The sequence below is a fragment of the Trichomonas vaginalis genome, chromosome I, assembly GCF_026262505.1.
Source record: "Trichomonas vaginalis G3 chromosome I, whole genome shotgun sequence".
Taxonomy (NCBI): Eukaryota; Parabasalia; order Trichomonadida; family Trichomonadidae; genus Trichomonas; species Trichomonas vaginalis.
Genome location: NC_067203.1, coordinates 25,919,895 through 25,941,446, shown reverse-complemented (window position 1 = coordinate 25,941,446; position 21,552 = coordinate 25,919,895). Strand labels below are relative to the sequence as shown.

Here is a 21,552-nt window from a genome sequence, read left to right as displayed (position 1 = left end):
ATTTCATCGTATATGCTTTGTCAAAACTTCATCGTAAATGTTTTGTCAAAACTTCTTCGTATATGTTTTGTCAAGACTTCATCGTAAATGTTTTGTCAAAACTTCATCGTATATGCTTTGTCAAGACTTCATCGTAAATGCTTTGTCATGATTTCATCGTATATGCTTTGTCAAGACTTCATCGTAAATGTTTTGTCAAAACTTCTTCGTATATGTTTTGTCAAGACTTCATCGTAAATGTTTTGTCAAAACTTCATCGTATATGCTTTGTCAAGACTTCATCGTAAATGCTTTGTCATGATTTCATCGTATATGCTTTGTCAAAACTTCATCGTAAATGTTTTGTCAAAACTTCATCGTATATGTTTTGTCAAGACTTCTTCGTAAATGCTTTGTCAAGATTTGATCGTATATGTTTTGTCATGATTTCATCGAAACTAAACGTAAACTCTATGTCAAACATGAACGTAAACTCTATGTTAAACATGAACGCAAACTCTATGTCAAACATGAACGTAAAGACTTCATCGAAACTAAACGTAAACTCTATGTTAAACATGAACGTAAAGACTTCATCGAAACTAAACGTAAACTCTATGTCAAACATGAACGTAAACTCTATGTTAAACATGAACGTAAACTCTATGTTAAACATGAACGTAAAGACTTCATCGAAACTAAACGTAAACTCTATGTTAAACATGAACGTAAATGCTTTGTCATGATTTCTTCGTAAATGTTTTGTCAAAACTTCATCGTATATGCTTTGTCAAGACTTCTTCGTATATGTTTTGTCAAGACTTCTTCGTAAATGCTTTGTCAAACATGAACGTAAACTCTATGTCAAACATGAACGTAAATGTTTTGTCATGACTTCATCCTAATGAGCGTAAATGACTAAAAAATATATTTTAGTTGAAAAGGTTAGATCTAACACGATATCTAACCTCTTTTCTACCCTGTTGAATTTTCATGATTTCATCGTAAATGTTTTGTCAAACATGAACGTAAAGACTTCATCGAAACTAAACGTAAACTCTATGTCAAACATGAACGTAAAGACTTCATCGAAACTAAACGTAAACTCTATGTTAAACATGAACGTAAATGCTTTGTCATGATTTCTTCGTAAATGTTTTGTCAAAACTTCATCGTATATGCTTTGTCAAAACTTCTTCGTATATGTTTTGTCAAGACTTCTTCGTAAATGCTTTGTCAAACATGAACGTAAACTCTATGTCAAACATGAACGTAAATGTTTTGTCATGACTTCATCCTAATGAGCGTAAATGACTAAAAAATATATTTTAGTTGAAAAGGTTAGATCTAACACGATATCTAACCTCTTTTCTACCCTGTTGAATTTTCATGATTTCATCGTAAATGTTTTGTCAAACATGAACGTAAACTCTATGTCAAACATGAACGTAAACTCTATGTCAAACATGAACGTAAAGACTTCATCGAAACTAAACGTAAACTCTATGTTAAACATGAACGTAAATGCTTTGTCATGATTTCTTCGTAAATGTTTTGTCAAAACTTCATCGTATATGCTTTGTCAAAACTTCTTCGTATATGTTTTGTCAAGACTTCTTCGTAAATGCTTTGTCAAACATGAACGTAAACTCTATGTCAAACATGAACGTAAATGTTTTGTCATGACTTCATCCTAATGAGCGTAAATGACTAAAAAATATATTTTAGTTGAAAAGGTTAGATCTAACACGATATCTAACCTCTTTTCTACCCTGTTGAATTTTCATGATTTCATCGTAAATGTTTTGTCAAACATGAACGTAAACTCTATGTCAAACATGAACGTAAACTCTATGTCAAACATGAACGTAAAGACTTCATCGAAACTAAACGTAAACTCTATGTTAAACATGAACGTAAATGCTTTGTCATGATTTCTTCGTAAATGTTTTGTCAAAACTTCATCGTATATGCTTTGTCAAAACTTCTTCGTATATGTTTTGTCAAGACTTCTTCGTAAATGCTTTGTCAAACATGAACGTAAACTCTATGTCAAACATGAACGTAAATGTTTTGTCATGACTTCATCCTAATGAGCGTAAATGACTAAAAAATATATTTTAGTTGAAAAGGTTAGATCTAACACGATATCTAACCTCTTTTCTACCCTGTTGAATTTTCATGATTTCATCGTAAATGTTTTGTCAAACATGAACGTAAAGACTTCATCGAAACTAAACGTAAACTCTATGTTAAACATGAACGTAAAGACTTCATCGAAACTAAACGTAAACTCTATGTTAAACATGAACGTAATGCTTTGTCATGATTTCTTCGTAAATTTTGTCAAAACTTCTAATTGCTTGTCAAGACTTCTTCGTATTTTTTGTCAAGACTTCTTCGTAAATGCTTTGTCAAACATGAACGTAAACTCTATGTCAAACATGAACGTAAATGTTTTGTCATGACTTATCCTAATGAGCGTAAATGACTAAAAAATATATTTTAGTTGAAAAGGTTAGATCTAACACGATATCTAACCTCTTTTCTACCCTGTTGAATTTTCTCATGACTTTCATTGTAAATGTTTTCGTCAAACATGAACGTAAAGACTTCAGCGTAAACTCTAAACAACGTAAACTCTATGTCAAACATGAACGTAAAGACTTCATCGAAACTAAACGTAAACTCTATGTCAAACATGAACGTAAACTCTATGTTAAACATGAACGCAAACTCTATGTCAAACATGAACGTAAAGACTTCATCGAAACTAAACGTAAACTCTATGTTAAACATGAACGTAAAGACTTCATCGAAACTAAACGTAAACTCTATGTTAAACATGAACGTAAATGCTTTGTCATGATTTCTTCGTAAATGTTTTGTCAAAACTTCATCGTATATGCTTTGTCAAAACTTCTTCGTATATGTTTTGTCAAGACTTCTTCGTAAATGCTTTGTCAAACATGAACGTAAACTCTATGTCAAACATGAACGTAAATGTTTTGTCATGACTTCATCCTAATGAGCGTAAATGACTAAAAAATATATTTTAGTTGAAAAGGTTAGATCTAACACGATATCTAACCTCTTTTCTACCCTGTTGAATTTTCATGATTTCATCGTAAACTCTATGTCAAACATGAACGTAAAGACTTCATCGAAACTAAACGTAAACTCTATGTCAAACATGAACGTAAACTCTATGTCAAACATGAACGTAAAGACTTCATCGAAACTAAACGTAAACTCTATGTTAAACATGAACGTAAATGCTTTGTCATGATTTCTTCGTAAATGTTTTGTCAAAGCTTCATCGTATATGCTTTGTCAAGACTTCTTCGTATATGTTTTGTCAAGACTTCTTCGTAAATGCTTTGTCAAACATGAACGTAAACTCTATGTCAAACATGAACGTAAATGTTTTGTCATGACTTCATCCTAATGAGCGTAAATGACTAAAAAAATATATTTTAGTTGAAAAGGTTAGATCTAACACGATATCTAACCTCTTTTCTACCCTGTTGAATTTTCATGATTTCATCGTAAATGTTTTGTCAAACATGAACGTAAAGACTTCATCGAAACTAAACGTAAACTCTATGTTAAACATGAACGTAAACTCTATGTCAAACATGAACGTAAACTCTATGTCAAACATGAACGTAAAGACTTCATCGAAACTAAACGTAAACTCTATGTCAAACATGAACGTAAACTCTATGTCAAACATGAACGTAAACTCTATGTTAAACATGAACGTAAACTCTATGTCAAACATGAACGTAAACTCTATGTTAAACATGAACGTAAACTCTATGTTAAACATGAACGTAAATGCTTTGTCAAAACTAAACGTAAATGCTTTGTCAAAACTTCATCGTTAATGCTTTGTTATGACTTCTTCGTAAATGCTTTGTCAAAACTTCTTCGTATATGTTTTGTCATGATTTCATCGTAAATGTTTTGTCATGATTTCATCGTAAATGCTTTGTCAGGATTTCATCGTAATGAGCGTAAATGACTAAAAAATATATTTTAGTTGAAAAGGTTAGATCTAACCCGATATCTAACCTCTTTTCTACCCTAAAAATTATTTCTGCAGTTCATCCGCTAAATTATTAACTAATTAACTTCAGACATAAAATATATTTAGTTTCGATGAAGTCTTTACGTTCATGTTTAACATAGAGTTTACGTTCATGTTTAACATAGAGTTTACGATGAAATCATGACAAAGGATTTACGATGAAATCATGACAAAACATATACGAAGAAGTAATAACAAAGCAGTTACGATGAAGTTTTGACAAAGCATTTACGTTCATGTTTAACATAGAGTTTACGTTCATGTTTGACATAGAGTTTACGTTCATGTTTGACATAGAGTTTACGTTCATGTTTAACATAGAGTTTACGTTCATGTTTGACATAGAGTTTACGTTTAGTTTCGATGAAGTCTTTACGTTCATGTTTAACATAGAGTTTACGTTTAGTTTCGATGAAGTCTTTACGTTCATGTTTGACATAGAGTTTACGTTCATGTTTGACATAGAGTTTACGTTTAGTTTCGATGAAGTCTTTACGTTCATGTTTGACAAAACATTTACGATGAAATCATGAAAATTCAACAGGGTAGAAAAGAGGTTAGATATCGTGTTAGATCTAACCTTTTCAACTAAAATATATTTTTAGTCATTTACGCTCATTAGGATGAAGTCATGACAAAACATTTACGTTCATGTTTGACATAGAGTTTACGTTCATGTTTGACATAGAGTTTACGTTCATGTTTGACAAAACATTTACGATGAAATCATGAAAATTCAACAGGGTAGAAAAGAGGTTAGATATCGTGTTAGATCTAACCTTTTCAACTAAAATATATTTTTTAGTCATTTACGCTCATTAGGATGAAGTCATGACAAAACATTTACGTTCATGTTTGACATAGAGTTTACGTTCATGTTTGACATAGAGTTAGTTAGTATATATATCAAGGGTACGGCGACACTGCGTTCCACCTTACCCAAGATAACAGTTTGACACTTTACGAAACCGTTAACGTATATTTTACAACACAAACACAAACACCAACTTAACCTTAAATATTTATAAAGCCGCCAACCACTTCACCTCACTAACATTTTCGCTAACGATTTCACTAATGAAAAAATAAACGTTCTCACTAATGTAAAAAAATAAACGTTCTCACTTACAAAAGTATTGCAACCTCCCATTGCTGTGCTTCATATAACAGCTCATAATCTTCTGACTCACTTTCTTCTTCATATAGGTCAAAATCACTGTCATAGTTTATACCTGTAAGTTTTGACAAAGCTAATGCGAACCCATTTACCTAAATGAGTTGCTATGACAGGAACGTTTGGAATGAACATTGAATTGACTGCATAACAGAAGGATTTATATTCTACTGAACCTTTACTATTAACTCCTGAAATGCCTGTGACATTAGCTATTTTAGACTCAATGTATAAACAATTACCATAACATACGTATGGAACAGATTTCATCTCAATCGTTTTGTCAACACTTTTCAAAGGAAATGTCATATGGTATGCACCCAAAAGAAGTTGTACTCTATGACTCATCTTGGTATCTTAAACTCTTTCTCGCTGCTGAACTTCAATGTTCCTCAGAAGAGAGTTCGACATCTATGTTGTCAATAGTTTCTTCATTTATGAGAGTATCTATGACTTCAGCAATTTTATCTATTCTATACCCAGCTCTATTAGGAAATGTTATAACACTTCTTTTGTCATCTATTTCAATCTCTATGAAATCTGTTTCATCTGTTATGACAAAAGTTGCGATAGTATTGAAGTCACACACTCTGAAAGCAAGTGCTTCATTCTGAAGACCTAAGTTTGTTTGTAGCTTTACTGTCCCGTATTCGTTTGGGTCTGTACTTTGCAAATAGAACAACATTTTATTCTCATTAAAATATGACTATTGCTGCATATGCGTATGAAACAAATGAAGCAAGAAGAGCACATGAACTAGTAAACGAAAACTCAACTTTAACCATTGAAGGCAATGATTTAGTCATTGACGATGGAAAAACTAAAAAAGTCATTGATTTCGATACTTTTAACACGTATGACCCATTCATTACAACAAGCAAGGTTCCCATCATAAATGATGGAACGGTGCAATATATAAATTCTACAGTAGATGCCTCATTAGTGAAAGTATTAAATGTTCTCATTGAATTGTTAAAGAGCTTTCGATTTGACGACAACATTAAATGCCTAAAGAATTTAGTCATGAATGAGAAACAAATTCTCGGCGTTGCTGGTAACAGTAATGATGTACACCTTATGACATTAGAATATTATAACGAACATAAAGATGAACTGAAAGGAGAGAAGGGTGACACCGGACCTCAAGGACCACAAGGAATACAAGGAATACAAGGAATACAAGGACCTCAAGGCGAAAACGGTTTGGATGGTGAAGATGGAAAGGATGGAAAAACTGCTAAATCATGGATATGGAACCTTATAAATACTGGTTTAACAGCTGCTTCATATGGAGTTCTTCAATACCAAATCGGAAAGATATGGGCAGTACTTGGTGAAGAAGTTTTAGATGACGTTAAAAATGCTTTGAACTTCATTTCAAATGGTTCGGATACTATTAAAACTTTATCTGGTTGGATGCAAGAAACAAGGAGTCAAATAGATACTGTAAGACGCATAGCAAACAATGCACGTACGGGATTGGATACTTTACGAGAAGCACAAAATACACTAAAGGAAGCAAATGATATTCTTGGCTCAGTATCAGACATGCATGAAGATTGGCTTAAAGGTATTGACAAATCTTTAAAAAATCACAGTCAGTCTATTGCTGACTACAAGAAAAGTATAGATTTTTTACATAGTGCTATGGACGTACATGATGGAAGCATAAGGAACTTACTTAATGCTAACAATAACTTACCAGGAACTATTAAAGCATTTATAAAGTCCTTTGTAAAACCTGGTGCTCTAACATTTAGGTCTTTGAGAGCAAGAGCATTGAAGTCAAGAGATGCAGAAACTCCAACAGAACCTACAGAAGGAACTGAAACAACTGAAACTCCAGAAGAACCACCAAAACCAACAGCTAATGAAATATTGTTCGAATATTTTCCAAGGTACTCTGTTCTCATTGCATACATTCAAGAAATACTTAAGAAAGCAGACTTGACTTTAGGAGATGATGAAAGTTCTGTATATCTTTCGTTCCAGTTTCAAATAGCAGAACTTTTGAGACAGATATGCTTAATGTATGACAACATCTCTGATTTCACAAGATATGATGACGACCATGACCCCGAACACGGTGAAGAAGAAGTTTTACAAACATCCATTAAGACAGGAAAGGTTTTAACTCAAAGTCTCATTATTGACACCAAAGATGGCGAAGTGGACGTTCTTCAAGAGCTGAAGAAAAATACTTCTTCGGGAGGTGGTGGTAGGCATGAACTTGAAATAAATGAGATAGAAGAGAAATTAGCCGAGAAAGCAGATAAAAACCATGTTCATTATATAAGTTCAGACGAACAGATTATAACGGACTACCATGGATATTTAACACAGGATGAACAAATAAGCACTGAAGATGTTAATGAAAGAAGATATAAATACATTCGTGCTAAAGGTTATGACATAAGCTGTACTGTACAGTATGACACAGGTAAAGCACAAGAAGCATTTGGTTATAACGATGAAATATATGCCTCTAGTTTCTTTGTTAACGGTGTATTAGTTGAACCAAGATTTACTTTGAGAGTTAAGGCAAAAATAACTTTTGAAGATGCTATTAAAAGTAAAGCTGACAAAGATGAACTTGACGCAACGAACAAAGTTTTGAAATCTCATAAACACAATATCTCCGATATAAATGAACTTCAAGCTACATTAAATAGTAAAGCTGACAAGAACCATACACATAAATCCTTCACTACTGTTAGAGCAGACGACATAATTATTGAACTATACCCTTGGTTCAAGTGCACCTTTAGAGAATCCGAGTACAAGCGTAAAAGATACACTAAACAATTTAGATAACAGATGTATGAACATTGAAGGTCATGTCAGAAACTTTGAAACACATGAACTACCAGCAATGTTAGATAAGAAAGCTGACAAAAATCATACACATAAATCCTTCACTACTGTTAGAGCAGACGACATAATATTGAACTATACCCTTGGTTCAAGTGCACCTTTAGAGAATCCGAGTACAAGCGTAAAAGATACACTAAACAATTTAGATAACAGATGTATGAACATTGAAGGTCATGTCAGAAACTTTGAAACACATGAACTACCAGCAATGTTAGATAAGAAAGCAGACAAAACAGAGCTTCAAACATTAAAGACTGAAATACTTCAAACATTATATCCTATAGGCTCTATTTATATGTCAATGAACTCAACAAATCCAGCAACAGTTTTAGGTTTTGGTACGCTGGAAGCAGATTGTAGATAAATTCTTATACTGTGCTAATATTCAAAGCAAACAGGAGGTTCGAAGAAAATTAAAGAAGCAAACCTTCCACCGCACACTCATACAGGAACTACAAACACAACAGGTAATCATACACATTCAATAACAAAAAGAGGTTTTACAAATCTTGCAGCAGGTTCAGATAGACAGGGAATGAATAGATATGATATTTCAAGTGACCCAGTAGATTCAAGCGCAGGTATTTTCTGTGGAACCACAGGAAATCATTTACACACTTTCACAACAAATCCAACAGGCTCGGGTGCAGATTATATGCCACCATTTGTGACTATATTCGCATGGTACCGCGTTCAATGAACGCGCTTGAGCCTTGAATAAAATCTTTAATTTTACATAAATGAGCTTGAAAGAAGTATTCGAACAACATCCATGGAGGTCATTTAAGAAGTTCAATGAAGCTGCAAAGAGTTGGGGATTTACTAACAGAGCTGAAGTGAAAAGGTTCTTTGACAAAAATGTTGTACATCAAACAAAAATAAACCCTTACGACTACTTTTTACCAATTTGCTCCAACACTCCTGACGCATACCAATTTGACACTCTCATTCAAAGCAGAAAAGGAGGACATAAACCATTCCTCATCTTCATTAATGTTAACACTCGCAAAGCATATGCATATCCAATGAGGAATAAAGGAACTCATGAAGTGTTAAGAGTTTTACAAAAGTTTGTAGCAGAACATAGCCCAAGTACTTTAACATCAGACCAAGACAGTGCATACCTCAGCAATGAAATCACAGAATTTCTCATTAAGCATAACATAACTCACTACACTACTGAAGACCATAACCATAACATACTCGGCATCATAAACCGCTTCATAAGGACTCTCAGAGATTTAAATCAAGAGCGAGACTTTACCGAAGAAACAATGAAACATTTTCTCGAAGTATATAATTCCTCAACACATTCTACAACAGGACATACACCAAATTCAATGACACAACAACAAGAAGAAAAGTATATACAAAAGAAACGAAGCCAAACACAAAATATCAGAAATTCAACACAATTTACCCTCATTCCTGGTACAAAAGTTCGTGTAGTTCTTGACGACAAACCGTTGACAAAGAAATGTTTAAGGTTAAGTCGAAATTATTATATCGTAGACTCTACGCAAGGTAATGGATATCTTATAAAAGCTGCTGACGACTCTATTGCGTTTTATCCTCGTCATAAATTAGTCGAAAGTAGTAATGGCAAACTTGCTGAAACCATTGACGAAGCAAAGCGAGGAGTGGTTATTGAAATACTTGGCTATAACACAAACGATGACACTTATAAAGTAAGATATGAAGGAGGCGTTGAAGATGTTATACCATCTAAGAACTTGAGAGAGTCGAAGCCAACACATCTGGGACCATTAGAGCGGGAGTACTGGAAAGACAAAAATATGCCAGAAAGAATAAGAAAATTCTTCTAAACTTTTTCATTAGATGTAAATCAGACATGAACGAGAACAGTCATGATATCATTAATGGTACCATTTATTTTAACATAAATAAAGTTTATGTTAGAATGTTAGATCTAACACGTTTTCTAACCACTTTTCTAACATGGTCTAAAACTCTCGAAAATCATGAATTTTTGACATTTCCTTATGAAAGAAAAATAACGCTAATTTTTTTCTAAGAAAAATTTTTATCTTGTATGTAAAGATATGATTTCAACAATAGGTTCTACAACACTTCAAACAACAACTTCACCAAACTCTTTAGTTATGAATCCAACATCTATGTTAGTAGAGATGAAAAGCTTCATTCCTTCTTCATATACTTTTGAGACAGAAATACAAAGAATTAAGCAAGAACTTTTAACAAGTAATTTAGACTGTAGTGCGAAAGATGAAACAAATGAACAGTATCTTTATGACATGCAGGATATTATTGACCATTTACCCAAATTGCCTGAAATCCAACAACAAAAGCTCACTATTCATGAATTCGATGAAATAGAAGTGAAACCAACTGACTCAGTAGAAATAAAGAAGTTCATACGTAAAGTAAACTATGAGTTTCTAGGATATCATTGCAACCATAAAGTTATGGACAAAGATTGCGACATGGTATATAAGAACATCTCTGACATATATAAATCGGAGGAGTTTAAGACATACGACAACTTTGTTTCGTTAGTTGCTGAATGTGTATGGCAGATAAGAGATAAAGATAAAAGATGTAAAATATGGAATGGACAAATAAAACCAACAACTTTTGAGTTAAAGAAAACCATTGACGCCTTAGTTGTTCTAGCAGGTCAAATTTCAATGTATAACGCAAAAATGAATCCGCAATGTTCAAAATGTAAAGCAGCAATGAGGAAATATAACTACTCCGTCAAAGAGATAGAACGTATGAGAAACGACTATACTGACTTAAAGAAAGAAGTAGAGAAACCAGCAGAAGATAAAATAGACATGTTAGCATTTCTGAACAAAAACTATCCAACAGCTGACGATTTCCTATTATCTGATGTCAAGAAGAAGTATAAAGAAACCTTCGGCATAGTTAAAATTTTTGATATCCTTCGTGAAGAAATAGAAGCTACAAAACTGTTTAAAGTCATGAACCATCGCAACATATACCATGTAAAACGCTTGTAAATAGTTATGTTAGAAAAGTGGTTAGAAAACGTGTTAGATCTAACATGCTAACATAAACATTATTTTTTCTATCTTAAGGAAATTCACGAAAATTCATGAGTTTTGACATTTCCTTATGAAAGAAAAATAACGCTAATTTTTTCTAAGAAAAATTTTTATCTTGTATGTAAAGACAGTAATGACAAACATTGAGTTTGAAACAGTTAGAAAGATTGACAATGACACCAAAGTGGTTAGAATTGGTGATTTAAACGTAAGATACTGTAAGAAATACAACAAATATTCTTTGTCAGACATTATAACACCATCTGGAAAGAAAACAAAGGACTGGGTTAGAATTGCTTCTACTCAGAAAATTTTGACAAGAAATCCTGAGCTTATGATATCAGTAGCATTTCATGGAACAAGCGCATATCTTATAGACAAAAGTCTTATACCAATAGTTTTGTTATGGTTAGACCAGTTGTTGGATATAACTTCATAACATATGGTTCATTCGACTCAGAACGTTGCAGTGAAGGCTTACTTTACATCGTTCAGAAACCGAAGGACTTCAATACAAAGAGATATAAGATAGGAAGAACATATAATATAAGTAGTAGATATGACAGTACAGTCAATAGAGTCAAGGTTGTGTTCGTTAATGATATGAGAGCCGCAGAAACAGAACTACTCGAAAAGTTTGAGAAAATGTATGGTGCTCCCATAAAAGGTAAAGAAACGTTTGAAGTAGATGAGATAGATAAAGCTATAAAAATTATTTGACGAAGTTGCTGAAAAATACATGTAAAGCGTTTATTTTTGTCTTTTGTGAAAGTCAGAAAATAAAGTTAGTTTTATTTTTATTTATTTTTTTATTTTGTATGTAAAGACAGTAATGTCAACAACAGAGAACACAACAATTGCTATCGTTCATGAAGCCATAAATGAAGAATACGAATACATACAATATAACAAACAACTTCGCCTCATTCGTTCGGTCAAAGATGACATGTACCAAATGCAAAGTATAATGAATGCTCTTCTTTCTACAAAGCAAGCATATCATTGGTTTGAAAACCAACAGACAAAAGAACTTTTAGAAGAATTTCCTCATATGATTGCTTCTCTCGGAAAACCGGGGGAAGAGATTCCGTATGAAAATCGCAAGAATTTGGCTCCTGGTTTGAAAGGTTATTATGTTCATAGACTTTTAGTAAATGCTGTAGCAATGTGGGCTTCACCTCGTTATGCTTGTTATATTTTCATGATGTTAGATGAACTATATAAAGCAGAACGTGAAGATATGGAAATGAAACTTCAAGCAAAAGATGAAGTCATTGAATCCAAAGACAAAAGCATACAGAAAAGAATACCACGTTCGGTACCAAAAGGAAAGGAAAAGAACTATAAGTATATGATATATACTGAAGAGTTGGAAAATGAAGAAGACAGAGATATGGTTATGTTGCATTTAGTCAGAAGAAACAACAAGAGCTTTTATGACTTAGCTAAGATTTACAAATCTGACAGAAACTGGTTCTATCGTGAAAACTTACCGATTTCAATGACACCGAATGAGCAAATAAAGGAAATAGTTCAAGATACGTTACCTCAAACACACTATGACATCAAAGGTTATACAATACTTACATTCAAAGAAGACTTAACATTACTGAAGGAAAAAATAACAGAATATTTCAATAACTTCAAAGAGGAAGAATGAAGTCACGACAACATTAACGAAGAGAGAATGAGATGAAAAAACGGGTGAGATCTCACCTCTTCACCTAAAATATATTTTTGTGCTATATTTACACTCATTTACGAAGAAGTCATGAATCCTACGTCAATTATGTTCGACACTGTAAGCATTAACGATAACATTAACAATAACATTAACGATAACATTCATTTTTGCATTAATCCTGCTGTGTTGTCAAAATGTCAGTCTTTGTCTATAAAGCAAGCTGCGCTCCATGAGATTCTCATAAATTATTATGAGCATCCGGAACTTCACAAAATCTGGATTCGTTTCTATGGTTTCCAGCGTTATTTTTGCATCATGACACGAAGTGAAGATTTGCACTTCGTCAAAATGTCAGTCTTTGTCATCATTTTTAAAAGAAGTTAATTAACCTGGTGACATGGTGACGTAGTGACACTCTCAGTTCTTCAAAAATATATTTTTACTTAAATAGCTTCAGGGTCAATTTCTTCAACCATTTCACTTTCTTCGTCAATGTCAATAGAAGCTTCTTCAACCTTTGGTAAGAATTTCTGTATAACATCTTTGTTCGTTATTGTCTTCAGAGATGAAGGATAATATTTCACAGATGTTTCACCCTTCTTATATTCTTTCTGTTCGGAAAGATTTAAAGCAATACTGAAGAAGTCAATGTTAGAGTTCTTTATGACAGTATAATGAGTATCTTTGACATTCACGAAGAAACTCTTTTGTTTCAAAACTACTGCTAACTCTTGTGAAGTATAACGTTTGCGGTCAATGACGATAGCTAATGGTCTGACATACTGACCAAACTTAGATTCTTTCACAAACTTCTTGTTAAAGATAACATTAACATTTGAAGCATTATTGAACTCATTCTTGATGGCAGTAGCGAGAGCATTGTATGAAAAGAACTTGCAATCTTGCATGTGTTTCATTAAAATAAAAATATTAAATTATTTTGAAAAATAACTTTAAAAAATCTAATCTAATTTTTTCAAAAAATATTTTTTTTATTTCCTACTAAAGATGTATCGGAAGTTGTCTAAGTTAGAACACTCGGAAATAAAACAACTTCTAACAGAAGCTAACATAGATGTTGCAAAGCATTACGCAACAAACAAAAAAGCACTCACTGACTTCATTAAAGACTATAATGGTGCAATAAGTTATGATAGAATTCATGAGTTCATAAAGCCGCAACGCGGCGAGGACGAAGTCCAGGCAAGAGCATTTCCTTTAAATGACGTTGCTATTGACTTATATCATAGACGTTCAGTACCTCATGAAGTAAGAAGAGAAATGTTTGACATAACAAATGCAAACGTTGGTGAAACAAGAAGAAGAGACGACACACTGAAACAACAGAGAAGAGAGATGTTTAAGAGCGCTATAGAACAAGTTCGCAAAGCTAACGATGTCATTCGTTCCATTGACGACAAACCAAAAGAAGGTGAGAGATGGTTAAAGAAAGATGAAGAGAATAGGAAGAGAAATGTGAAGTCAGGCAATAGACTCATTGACTTTAACATCGAAGCTTTAGATGAACCAAACAGAGACTACTTACACAAACATTTCGGTAAGGTTTTCATGAGACTCTTAGAGAAGATTAAAATAAACTCCCAACAAAGATGGATGTTATGTTATAAACTTGGTGGAAAGTATGAATGTTCTACGTTAAACCTCAATAATATTGGAACATTACTACATCAGCTCTTGAAGGAGAACTTTATATCAGAGATAGAAGCAAATGCTGCAGGTATTGTTGAAATGCACTATGACTTCTTCTTGACAAACATAAAGAATCTTACTGAAATAAAGATGTATGATTTAACAGAATATGAAGGCTTAACGATGTCAGATGTAAAGAAAGGCAAACCAAAAAAGAGACCATATAGAGATGAAAGCACACTGACAAATGACCAGAAAGCCATTTTGGAAGCTCTTAAGCAAACAGGAAACCCAGCACTTATAGAAAGCTTTTGGAAAGATAATGGTGAAAAGAAGTTTTATAAGAAGAGAAGCGGTCAGTTCTGGAAGTATCTTTGCACATTACCTATAAATCTTGAACGCTACCAAATTTTCAATGAATTGAACAAAAAGAACTGCAGCACTTATGACAGAAGATAACTGCTTCGTTTATGCTTGCATTCAGGCTGGAGTAAATGAAGAAACTATTGACCACATGAGAGAAGTCATTCGTGTTAGAGACTTTCCTCAAAGTAAAGTACAAGAAATTTCTGACGCAACAGGATATAGCATTTAATGTTACCATTGGTTACTTCAATGACTCAAGACATAATGAAATAAAGAAGATATACATACCAAAAGAATGTGAAACTGTTCGAACTATTGACTTACTTCTTGTTGAAGACCACTACATGCTAAATGAAAGATTACCAATGACAACATATTTCATTCGCAACTATATAGAAATCTTGAAGGAGTGTGGTGGAATGAACATTGAGAAACAGATGAAGATTTATACAAAGAGAGAAGATAAATATGTAGTTCGTTATGATAGAACAACACCGTTATGGGATGTTATGAAAACATTGTGGGAGTGCAAATATTTCGAAACCTATTTCTTATGGAGAACTTTTCACATATACGACTGACTTATATAAACAGAACCTTGCACCATTTAAAGATTTGACATATGCTCCAAAGTATTGTGTACAACTGAAGAAGAAAGCCGAGTCAAAAGAAGTAAATAAAGCTAAATGTAAGTTCATTCCTGAGCACGTTTTCTTTGCTGACTTTGAGTGCAGTACCGATGGCTTTCATAAAGCTTTTAACATCTGTTATGACAGTGAAGATGGTTCAGTGAGTGAAAGCATTTGGGGTCAGAACTGTGCAACAGAATTTTTGGAGCGACTTCCTGACAAGAGTTTAATATATTTCCATAACCTCAGTTATGACATAAACTTCATCTTAAGACATATGACAGAAGTGAAAGGAACTCCCATCATTAAAGGTTCACGAACAATGCAAATAACTGGCTTATATAAAGGAAGGGCAAATTATTATAAAAGACTCTTACAGTGTTATAAATAAGAAGCTTAAACTATTTCCTGCTATGTTTAACTTACAAACAGGACCGAAAGAAGTATTTCCATACAACTACTACAGCAGTGTTTTGTTAGCAAATGACAACAGAACTGGTGTCATTTCTGAAGCATGTAAGTTTATCCGGGATGCAGATACATTCATGAAAAACATAGATTCCATCAAAGGTTGCAGAATAGATGAGAACCACTTCGACTTAGAAAAATATAGCACATTCTATTGCAAACAAGATGTAAGAATTTTAAGAGAAGGTTTTGTTAAGTTCCGCAATGACATATTGAAAGAATTTGATTTAAACATTTATGACTACGTTAGTATTTGTTCAATTGCTAACAAATTATTTGAGAACAGAGTGTACTTCCCGAATGGAAATTTATATGACCTCTCAAATAAACCAAGAGAATTTATTTCACGCTGTATTCAAGGTGGAAGATGTATGCTGTCAGATAACATGAAACAAAAGAGTAAAGAGAAACTCATTGCTGACTTCGACGCTGTTTCATTATATCCATCAGCTATAGCAAGACTTTATACTTTAGAAGGTATTCCAAAGGTTATGAAGAAAGAAATGTTAAGCACAGAGTATCTCATGAGACATTTATTCGATGACGACCAAAAGGAACCCATTGGTGAAAAGTTTATGTCCGGCTTCTTTGTTCTCATTAAGATAACAGAGATTGGAATACATAGACACTTTCCTTTAATAGTTTGTGACCCTGAACTAAATCCAGAACTTAACGTTCCCAGAAGTTCAAACACTTGCTGTTTAATGTATGTTGACCATATAACATTACAAGACCTCATAAAATATCAAGGTGTCAAATGTGAAGTGTTGCAAGGATACTATTACGATGGAAACAGAGATATTAGAATAAGAGATGAAGTAAAGAAGTTGTTTGAGTTAAGGTTAAAGTATAAGAAAGAAGGAAATCCTTTGCAAGAAAATATAAAGCTCATTCTGAACAGTATTTATGGCAAAACTATTCTATCTCCTATTGAGTCAAAAATAACCATAGTAAATGACAAAGATGCTATAAGATATGCATCAGAAACTACAACCATATAGTGAAGTTCGAAGGTTTGGATGGTTCAGATAAAACTATTTTCAAGCTAACGAAAAGCATTTGCAGACACTTTAACTTCTGTCCACTTGGTGTTAACATTCTGTCTATGTCGAAGAGAATAATGTGTGAAGTATTCTGTACTGCTGAAGATATGGGTCTTCAAATATTTTACCAGGACTGTGATAGCATGCATATTTTCAATGAAGACATACCAAAGCTTGCAGCAGAGTTTAAGAAGAGATACGGTAGAGAACTTATTGGTAAAACATTAGGTCAGTTCCATTCTGACTTCGCAGAAATAACACCTGGAAAACAAAGTTTAGCATACAAGTCAATATTTTGTGGAAAGAAGACTTACATAGACTTACTCACTAACGATTTAAATGAAGTTGCATTCCATGCACGTTGCAAAGGTGTCAAACAAGACGTCCTTGCTTTAACAGCAAATGAAATGTTTCCTGAAGCTATACAATGCTATTACAATGAAGATAAGAACATTCACATACCTGTTGGAACATATGACAAAGACTCTGAGTTCAGTTTAATGAAACTTTACAAAGCACTTTATGACGGTCAAGAGATTGGATTTGACTTATGTAAGTCTGCTACACTTGCATTTGAGGAAAAGTTTAACTTTTCTATTCAGACTAAGACTTCATTCATAAGAAAGCTTAAGTTCTGAGAACATGAATGAGAAAAATAATGAGGTCATTTATTTTTGTCAGCAGTGAGGTCATATAAGATTATATTGACGTTTGAATGCACTGTATGAAATTTTTGTAAGTTTTCCTTTTACAGTCCATGCATTTACATACAGAGTTCCACATTTATTGTTTTCCATTACATGAAGCTCTCTATAGCGAATTCCATTAAAGAAATAGAAGAGGTCTTGTTCTGGGTCATAGTATAAATCATCGAACTCATGTTTTCCATATGTTTTAACTTCAATGGAGTTTTCACCAATTTCATCTACATAGTTATAATTTATACCATTTGCTTTACATCTGTTTTTATTGTTTTGTTGTGATGTTACATATCTTAAATTTTCTATTCTATTGTCTGTTCGTATATGATTTATATGGTCTACTTGAGGTAAGTTGTCTGGGTTAAGTATGAATTGTTCTGCTATAAGTTTGTGCTTGAAGTATTTTTGACCGTTTAAACATAACCTATAATATCCATCGCTCATCCATTCACTCACAATTTTTCCTGTAGATTTTTTCCTAATATTGTGTGGATATTCTGTGTTAATTTCATAGTCATTGTCATGTTCGAGTGTTTGCCAATGTCCTTCACCTTCCATGCCTTTCACTCAAATAAAATTTTCAGAAAAAATAAAACTAGCGTAGATTTTACAATACTGCGATGGTAGAGTTTAAGAGTTGTGCTTCAATGTAGAGACAGTCTTATTCTGGAGGTAAGAACACTGGGCAGTTATGGTCATGAGTGGAGAACATGTCTATCCAAAACTCACGATTGAAGCCAGTTAATTTATAGTATTTAGGATTTGGAATGGTGAATTCTTGTATGACCAATGAACTCATTTTCAACTCCCTTACTTAAGTTTGAATATAATATAGCTTGCTTTTATCCCAAATACCTGGAAATCTTTGAAAAATCATTTTTCCTCGGAAGCATTGCATCATAATTGAAAACATTTTGAAATCATCACTTGGTTCAGAGATTTGAAATCTTATACGTAATGGATTTTCTTTCTCTTTTAGCTACTTCATTGAATGGTGAGAATACAATGAATTGAAGTCATGTGTTCCATCTTCATTTTCATTAAATTCATAATGAAAGTCTATAAGTTGTGGCTGACTACCTTCTTCTTTCAGTTGTGCAAGAAACACACGTAAAGGCTGTAAAGTTTGTACTTCAATGTTAAACTTTTTCTCGAATTTCATTAAATGAAATCATACATTGCAACAATGTTGTATCGTCTTTAAAGTATTTGTATATGTGAATGTTTTGGGCGCTTAAAGACTGTTCGTCATTTTCTATCTCGACTTGAAGTATAAAGTCAACCTTTCTGAAAGCACGTGTTATATACATAGATGTTATGCCAATGTACTTCTCTTCATTTATGTTCACAATCCAGTCTGTTGGAAACTTAAACGTTACTCTGTTCCCCTTTATTTTGACGTCAGGGTTTTCACTACTGAACGCAACAGATAAAGGTATTTGTCTATACATTTAATTCGGATAAAAATAAACCATTTACTCTTTCTTTGCTTCAGCTTCTTTAGCTTTTGCTTCAGCTTCTTCTCTAGCTTTCTTCGCCAGCAAATGTGGTTCTTTTGTCTTCCAGCAGCTAATGCAGCAAGTTGTTTTTCACTAAGTTTTCTCTTTGGTCTCTCTGGCTTTTGTTCTTGTTTTTGTTCCTTCAGTTCGGATAAAATTTGCTCACGAATTTCTTTCTTCAATGCTTCAACATCTATGACCCCTTGGGTCTTGTCCGTAGGGCTTGTCTGAGTCATTTGACTGCAGATAAAAAACAAAATTAAAACTTTAACCGATGTAAAATGAGCTTGTCAAAATCAGAGCGAGAGTCTATTATATTAAATGACGCAAGAGGAATACAACATCCTTTCTATTACGTAAGTCAGAGTAAAGATGGTAAAATATACGTAAGAAAAAGAAAGGTTCCATTAGCGAATGCAGAAAGCGACAACATTAAGGTATGGCAAGGGTGAAGTCCACGAAGCCCATATAAAACCTTCTGTTCAAACTGAGCCACCAATAGAACAAGAAGAAAAGAAGCCAGATGTACTTTCAATAACGAACCAAGAGCTTATTGCAAAGTTCGTGAATTTCATTGAAAAACAAACCGAGTCAAAGAACCCTGACCCGCCAGTGAAAGAAGTTGAGACAAAAGAGAATGTACAGTTCATTGAAAATGTCAAGAAACAACTTCCACCACGAATGCCAAGAAGAAGAGTGAGAATAATGAAGTAAATAGATATTTTTCTCCGAAGTAAATACATGCAGAACGAACAGTTAAACGAATTTACTCCAGCAGAGCATATTCATCAGATTCGCTCATATTTCGATATCATAGACAATGCAGTTCAAATTGGTGACACTAATAGAAAATATTCTGACGCAAAGATTCCATCACAACCTGGAACTGCTAAAGATAACACATGGGTAACATTCAATCTCTCACCTCCTGGTGAAAATATGTTGGACCTTTACAATACATTCATTACGTATAAAATGGAAGGTCAATTTATTGTAGATAAAGAAATTGGTTCAGGTTCCGATAAAACAAACCCACCAGGATTTTGGATTGGTTTCGATGACGCTTTCTATGCAGTTGCTGGATATCAAATCCTTGCAAATGGTCGTATCGTATATTCTCAAGACAACGCAAGAGAAGAAGCATATATAACTTCAAACTCACAAACTACCGAACAAATAAAGAAAGTAGATGTTTTCTCAAAGACTCGACATGAAGATGTATGGAGTCATTCGGGAACATGCAGAACAGGACAAATTGTTAGTGGCCGATTACAGCAGGAAAATCATTTGATTTTAAGCTTCGTTTAAGAATTCCTGTTAGAAGATTCCTTCCATTAGAAGCTATTCGATTTATTCCAGCTTTTGCAGGAAACATTCAGCTTAAAGTAAAGTTCAGTAGCGACGCCTTACAATGCACATCTATATCTGTAAATGATATCATTGCTTTCAATCCAACTCTTAAAGTTGCATTTGCTTCAGATTCAAATCCACCGACAAATAAATTTGTTCCATGGAATGAACCATTCACTATGATAACGAAGGCAGTAGAAGCTAGTGGAACAGTTACTATTACAACTGTAACCCAGCAACTATTTCGAACAAAGATGGATTTTAATGAATGTTTCATTCATCCAAAGTCATTCTCTTTAGACCCTAACATTTATACAGAACTTGTAGAACATTATACAAACGAGGCTTTATGTTTTCCTGTTAAAGTTATGGATTGGATTCCTATGGACGGTTCATTCTCAAAGAATACAGATAGTTCAAGTGCAACATTTACAGCAGCTTATACGCCTATTAATGTTAAAAGTATTTGGGCACTATTTAGAAAGAAAGACAACTATTATGTTAATTTTGAGAACCCTAAGTTTAAATATCTTCAGCTTTCCATGGGAGCTTATGGAAATATGCCTGCAGAACCTGAAAAATCATATGGACCTGTATTTTATGAAATGGTTGCGAACGCTTGCAATACAAACAATGATATGATAGGATTTAATGAAGATGTTATGAGGTCATTGGTGGATGATGGTAGTGTGGAACATAAATGGGATAGCTATGACAACACACATTTCTTATGTGGTTTTCCAACAGAAGTGGACTTTTGCTTCCAGCAAGGTCAAACATCTACTGCTCCAATAACATACAAATTGTCTGTTAAAGGACCTATTGAACTAGCAACTGAAAATGTACCAAAGCCACTTATTGGATTTATGAGGGATTGTTGCTTTGCCATTCAGGTGCGTGCTAATGGCATCCCCATAATAAGATTAGATGACTATAACTTAGCTACGGACGATAGTGAGGAATAAAGGATGAACGTTTATTTTTAAAGCTTA

The 21,552-nt window shown here is 33.4% G+C and overlaps 4 protein-coding genes and 7 pseudogenes across 11 annotated transcripts, besides 1 other annotated feature; 10 read left to right on the top strand and 1 right to left on the bottom strand.

Moving 5' to 3' along the window:
- Nucleotides 1-4,964: 4,964 nt before the first annotated feature.
- Nucleotides 4,965-21,552: part of a mobile genetic element that runs on past the window's edge.
- On the top strand, nucleotides 5,949-6,587 carry TVAGG3_1051140 (annotated as a pseudogene). The gene has a single exon. A coding segment is annotated over exon 1 (639 nt).
- TVAGG3_1051130 lies at nucleotides 6,663-8,820 on the top strand (annotated as a pseudogene). The gene has a single exon. A coding segment is annotated over exon 1 (2,158 nt).
- TVAGG3_1051120 (integrase core domain containing protein family) lies at nucleotides 9,146-9,946 on the top strand (the record flags this gene model as incomplete). The annotated part of the gene is made up of 1 exon (XM_051255745.1): nucleotides 9,146-9,946. The coding sequence occupies one exon, from the start codon at nucleotides 9,146-9,148 to the stop codon at nucleotides 9,944-9,946; it is 801 nt and encodes a 266-aa protein (XP_051081319.1).
- TVAGG3_1051110 (organellar and viral DNA polymerase type B) lies at nucleotides 10,184-11,125 on the top strand (the record flags this gene model as incomplete). The annotated part of the gene is made up of 1 exon (XM_001295435.2): nucleotides 10,184-11,125. One exon carries the CDS (start codon nucleotides 10,184-10,186, stop codon nucleotides 11,123-11,125), a length of 942 nt encoding a protein of 313 aa, XP_001295436.2.
- Nucleotides 12,003-12,830, top strand: TVAGG3_1051100 (KilA, N-terminal/APSES-type HTH, DNA-binding family; the record flags this gene model as incomplete). Its single annotated transcript, XM_051255744.1, has 1 exon — nucleotides 12,003-12,830. The coding sequence occupies one exon, from the start codon at nucleotides 12,003-12,005 to the stop codon at nucleotides 12,828-12,830; it is 828 nt and encodes a 275-aa protein (XP_051081318.1).
- TVAGG3_1051090 (uncharacterized protein) lies at nucleotides 13,298-13,771 on the bottom strand (the record flags this gene model as incomplete). The annotated part of the gene is made up of 1 exon (XM_051255743.1): nucleotides 13,298-13,771. The coding sequence occupies one exon, from the start codon at nucleotides 13,769-13,771 to the stop codon at nucleotides 13,298-13,300; it is 474 nt and encodes a 157-aa protein (XP_051081317.1).
- Nucleotides 13,863-14,127, top strand: TVAGG3_1051080 (annotated as a pseudogene). The gene has a single exon. A coding segment is annotated over exon 1 (265 nt).
- Nucleotides 14,136-14,966, top strand: TVAGG3_1051070 (annotated as a pseudogene). The gene has a single exon. A coding segment is annotated over exon 1 (831 nt).
- On the top strand, nucleotides 15,913-16,901 carry TVAGG3_1051060 (annotated as a pseudogene). The gene has a single exon. A coding segment is annotated over exon 1 (989 nt).
- TVAGG3_1051050 lies at nucleotides 19,492-19,924 on the top strand (annotated as a pseudogene). The gene has a single exon. A coding segment is annotated over exon 1 (433 nt).
- TVAGG3_1051040 lies at nucleotides 19,952-21,525 on the top strand (annotated as a pseudogene). The gene has a single exon. A coding segment is annotated over exon 1 (1,574 nt).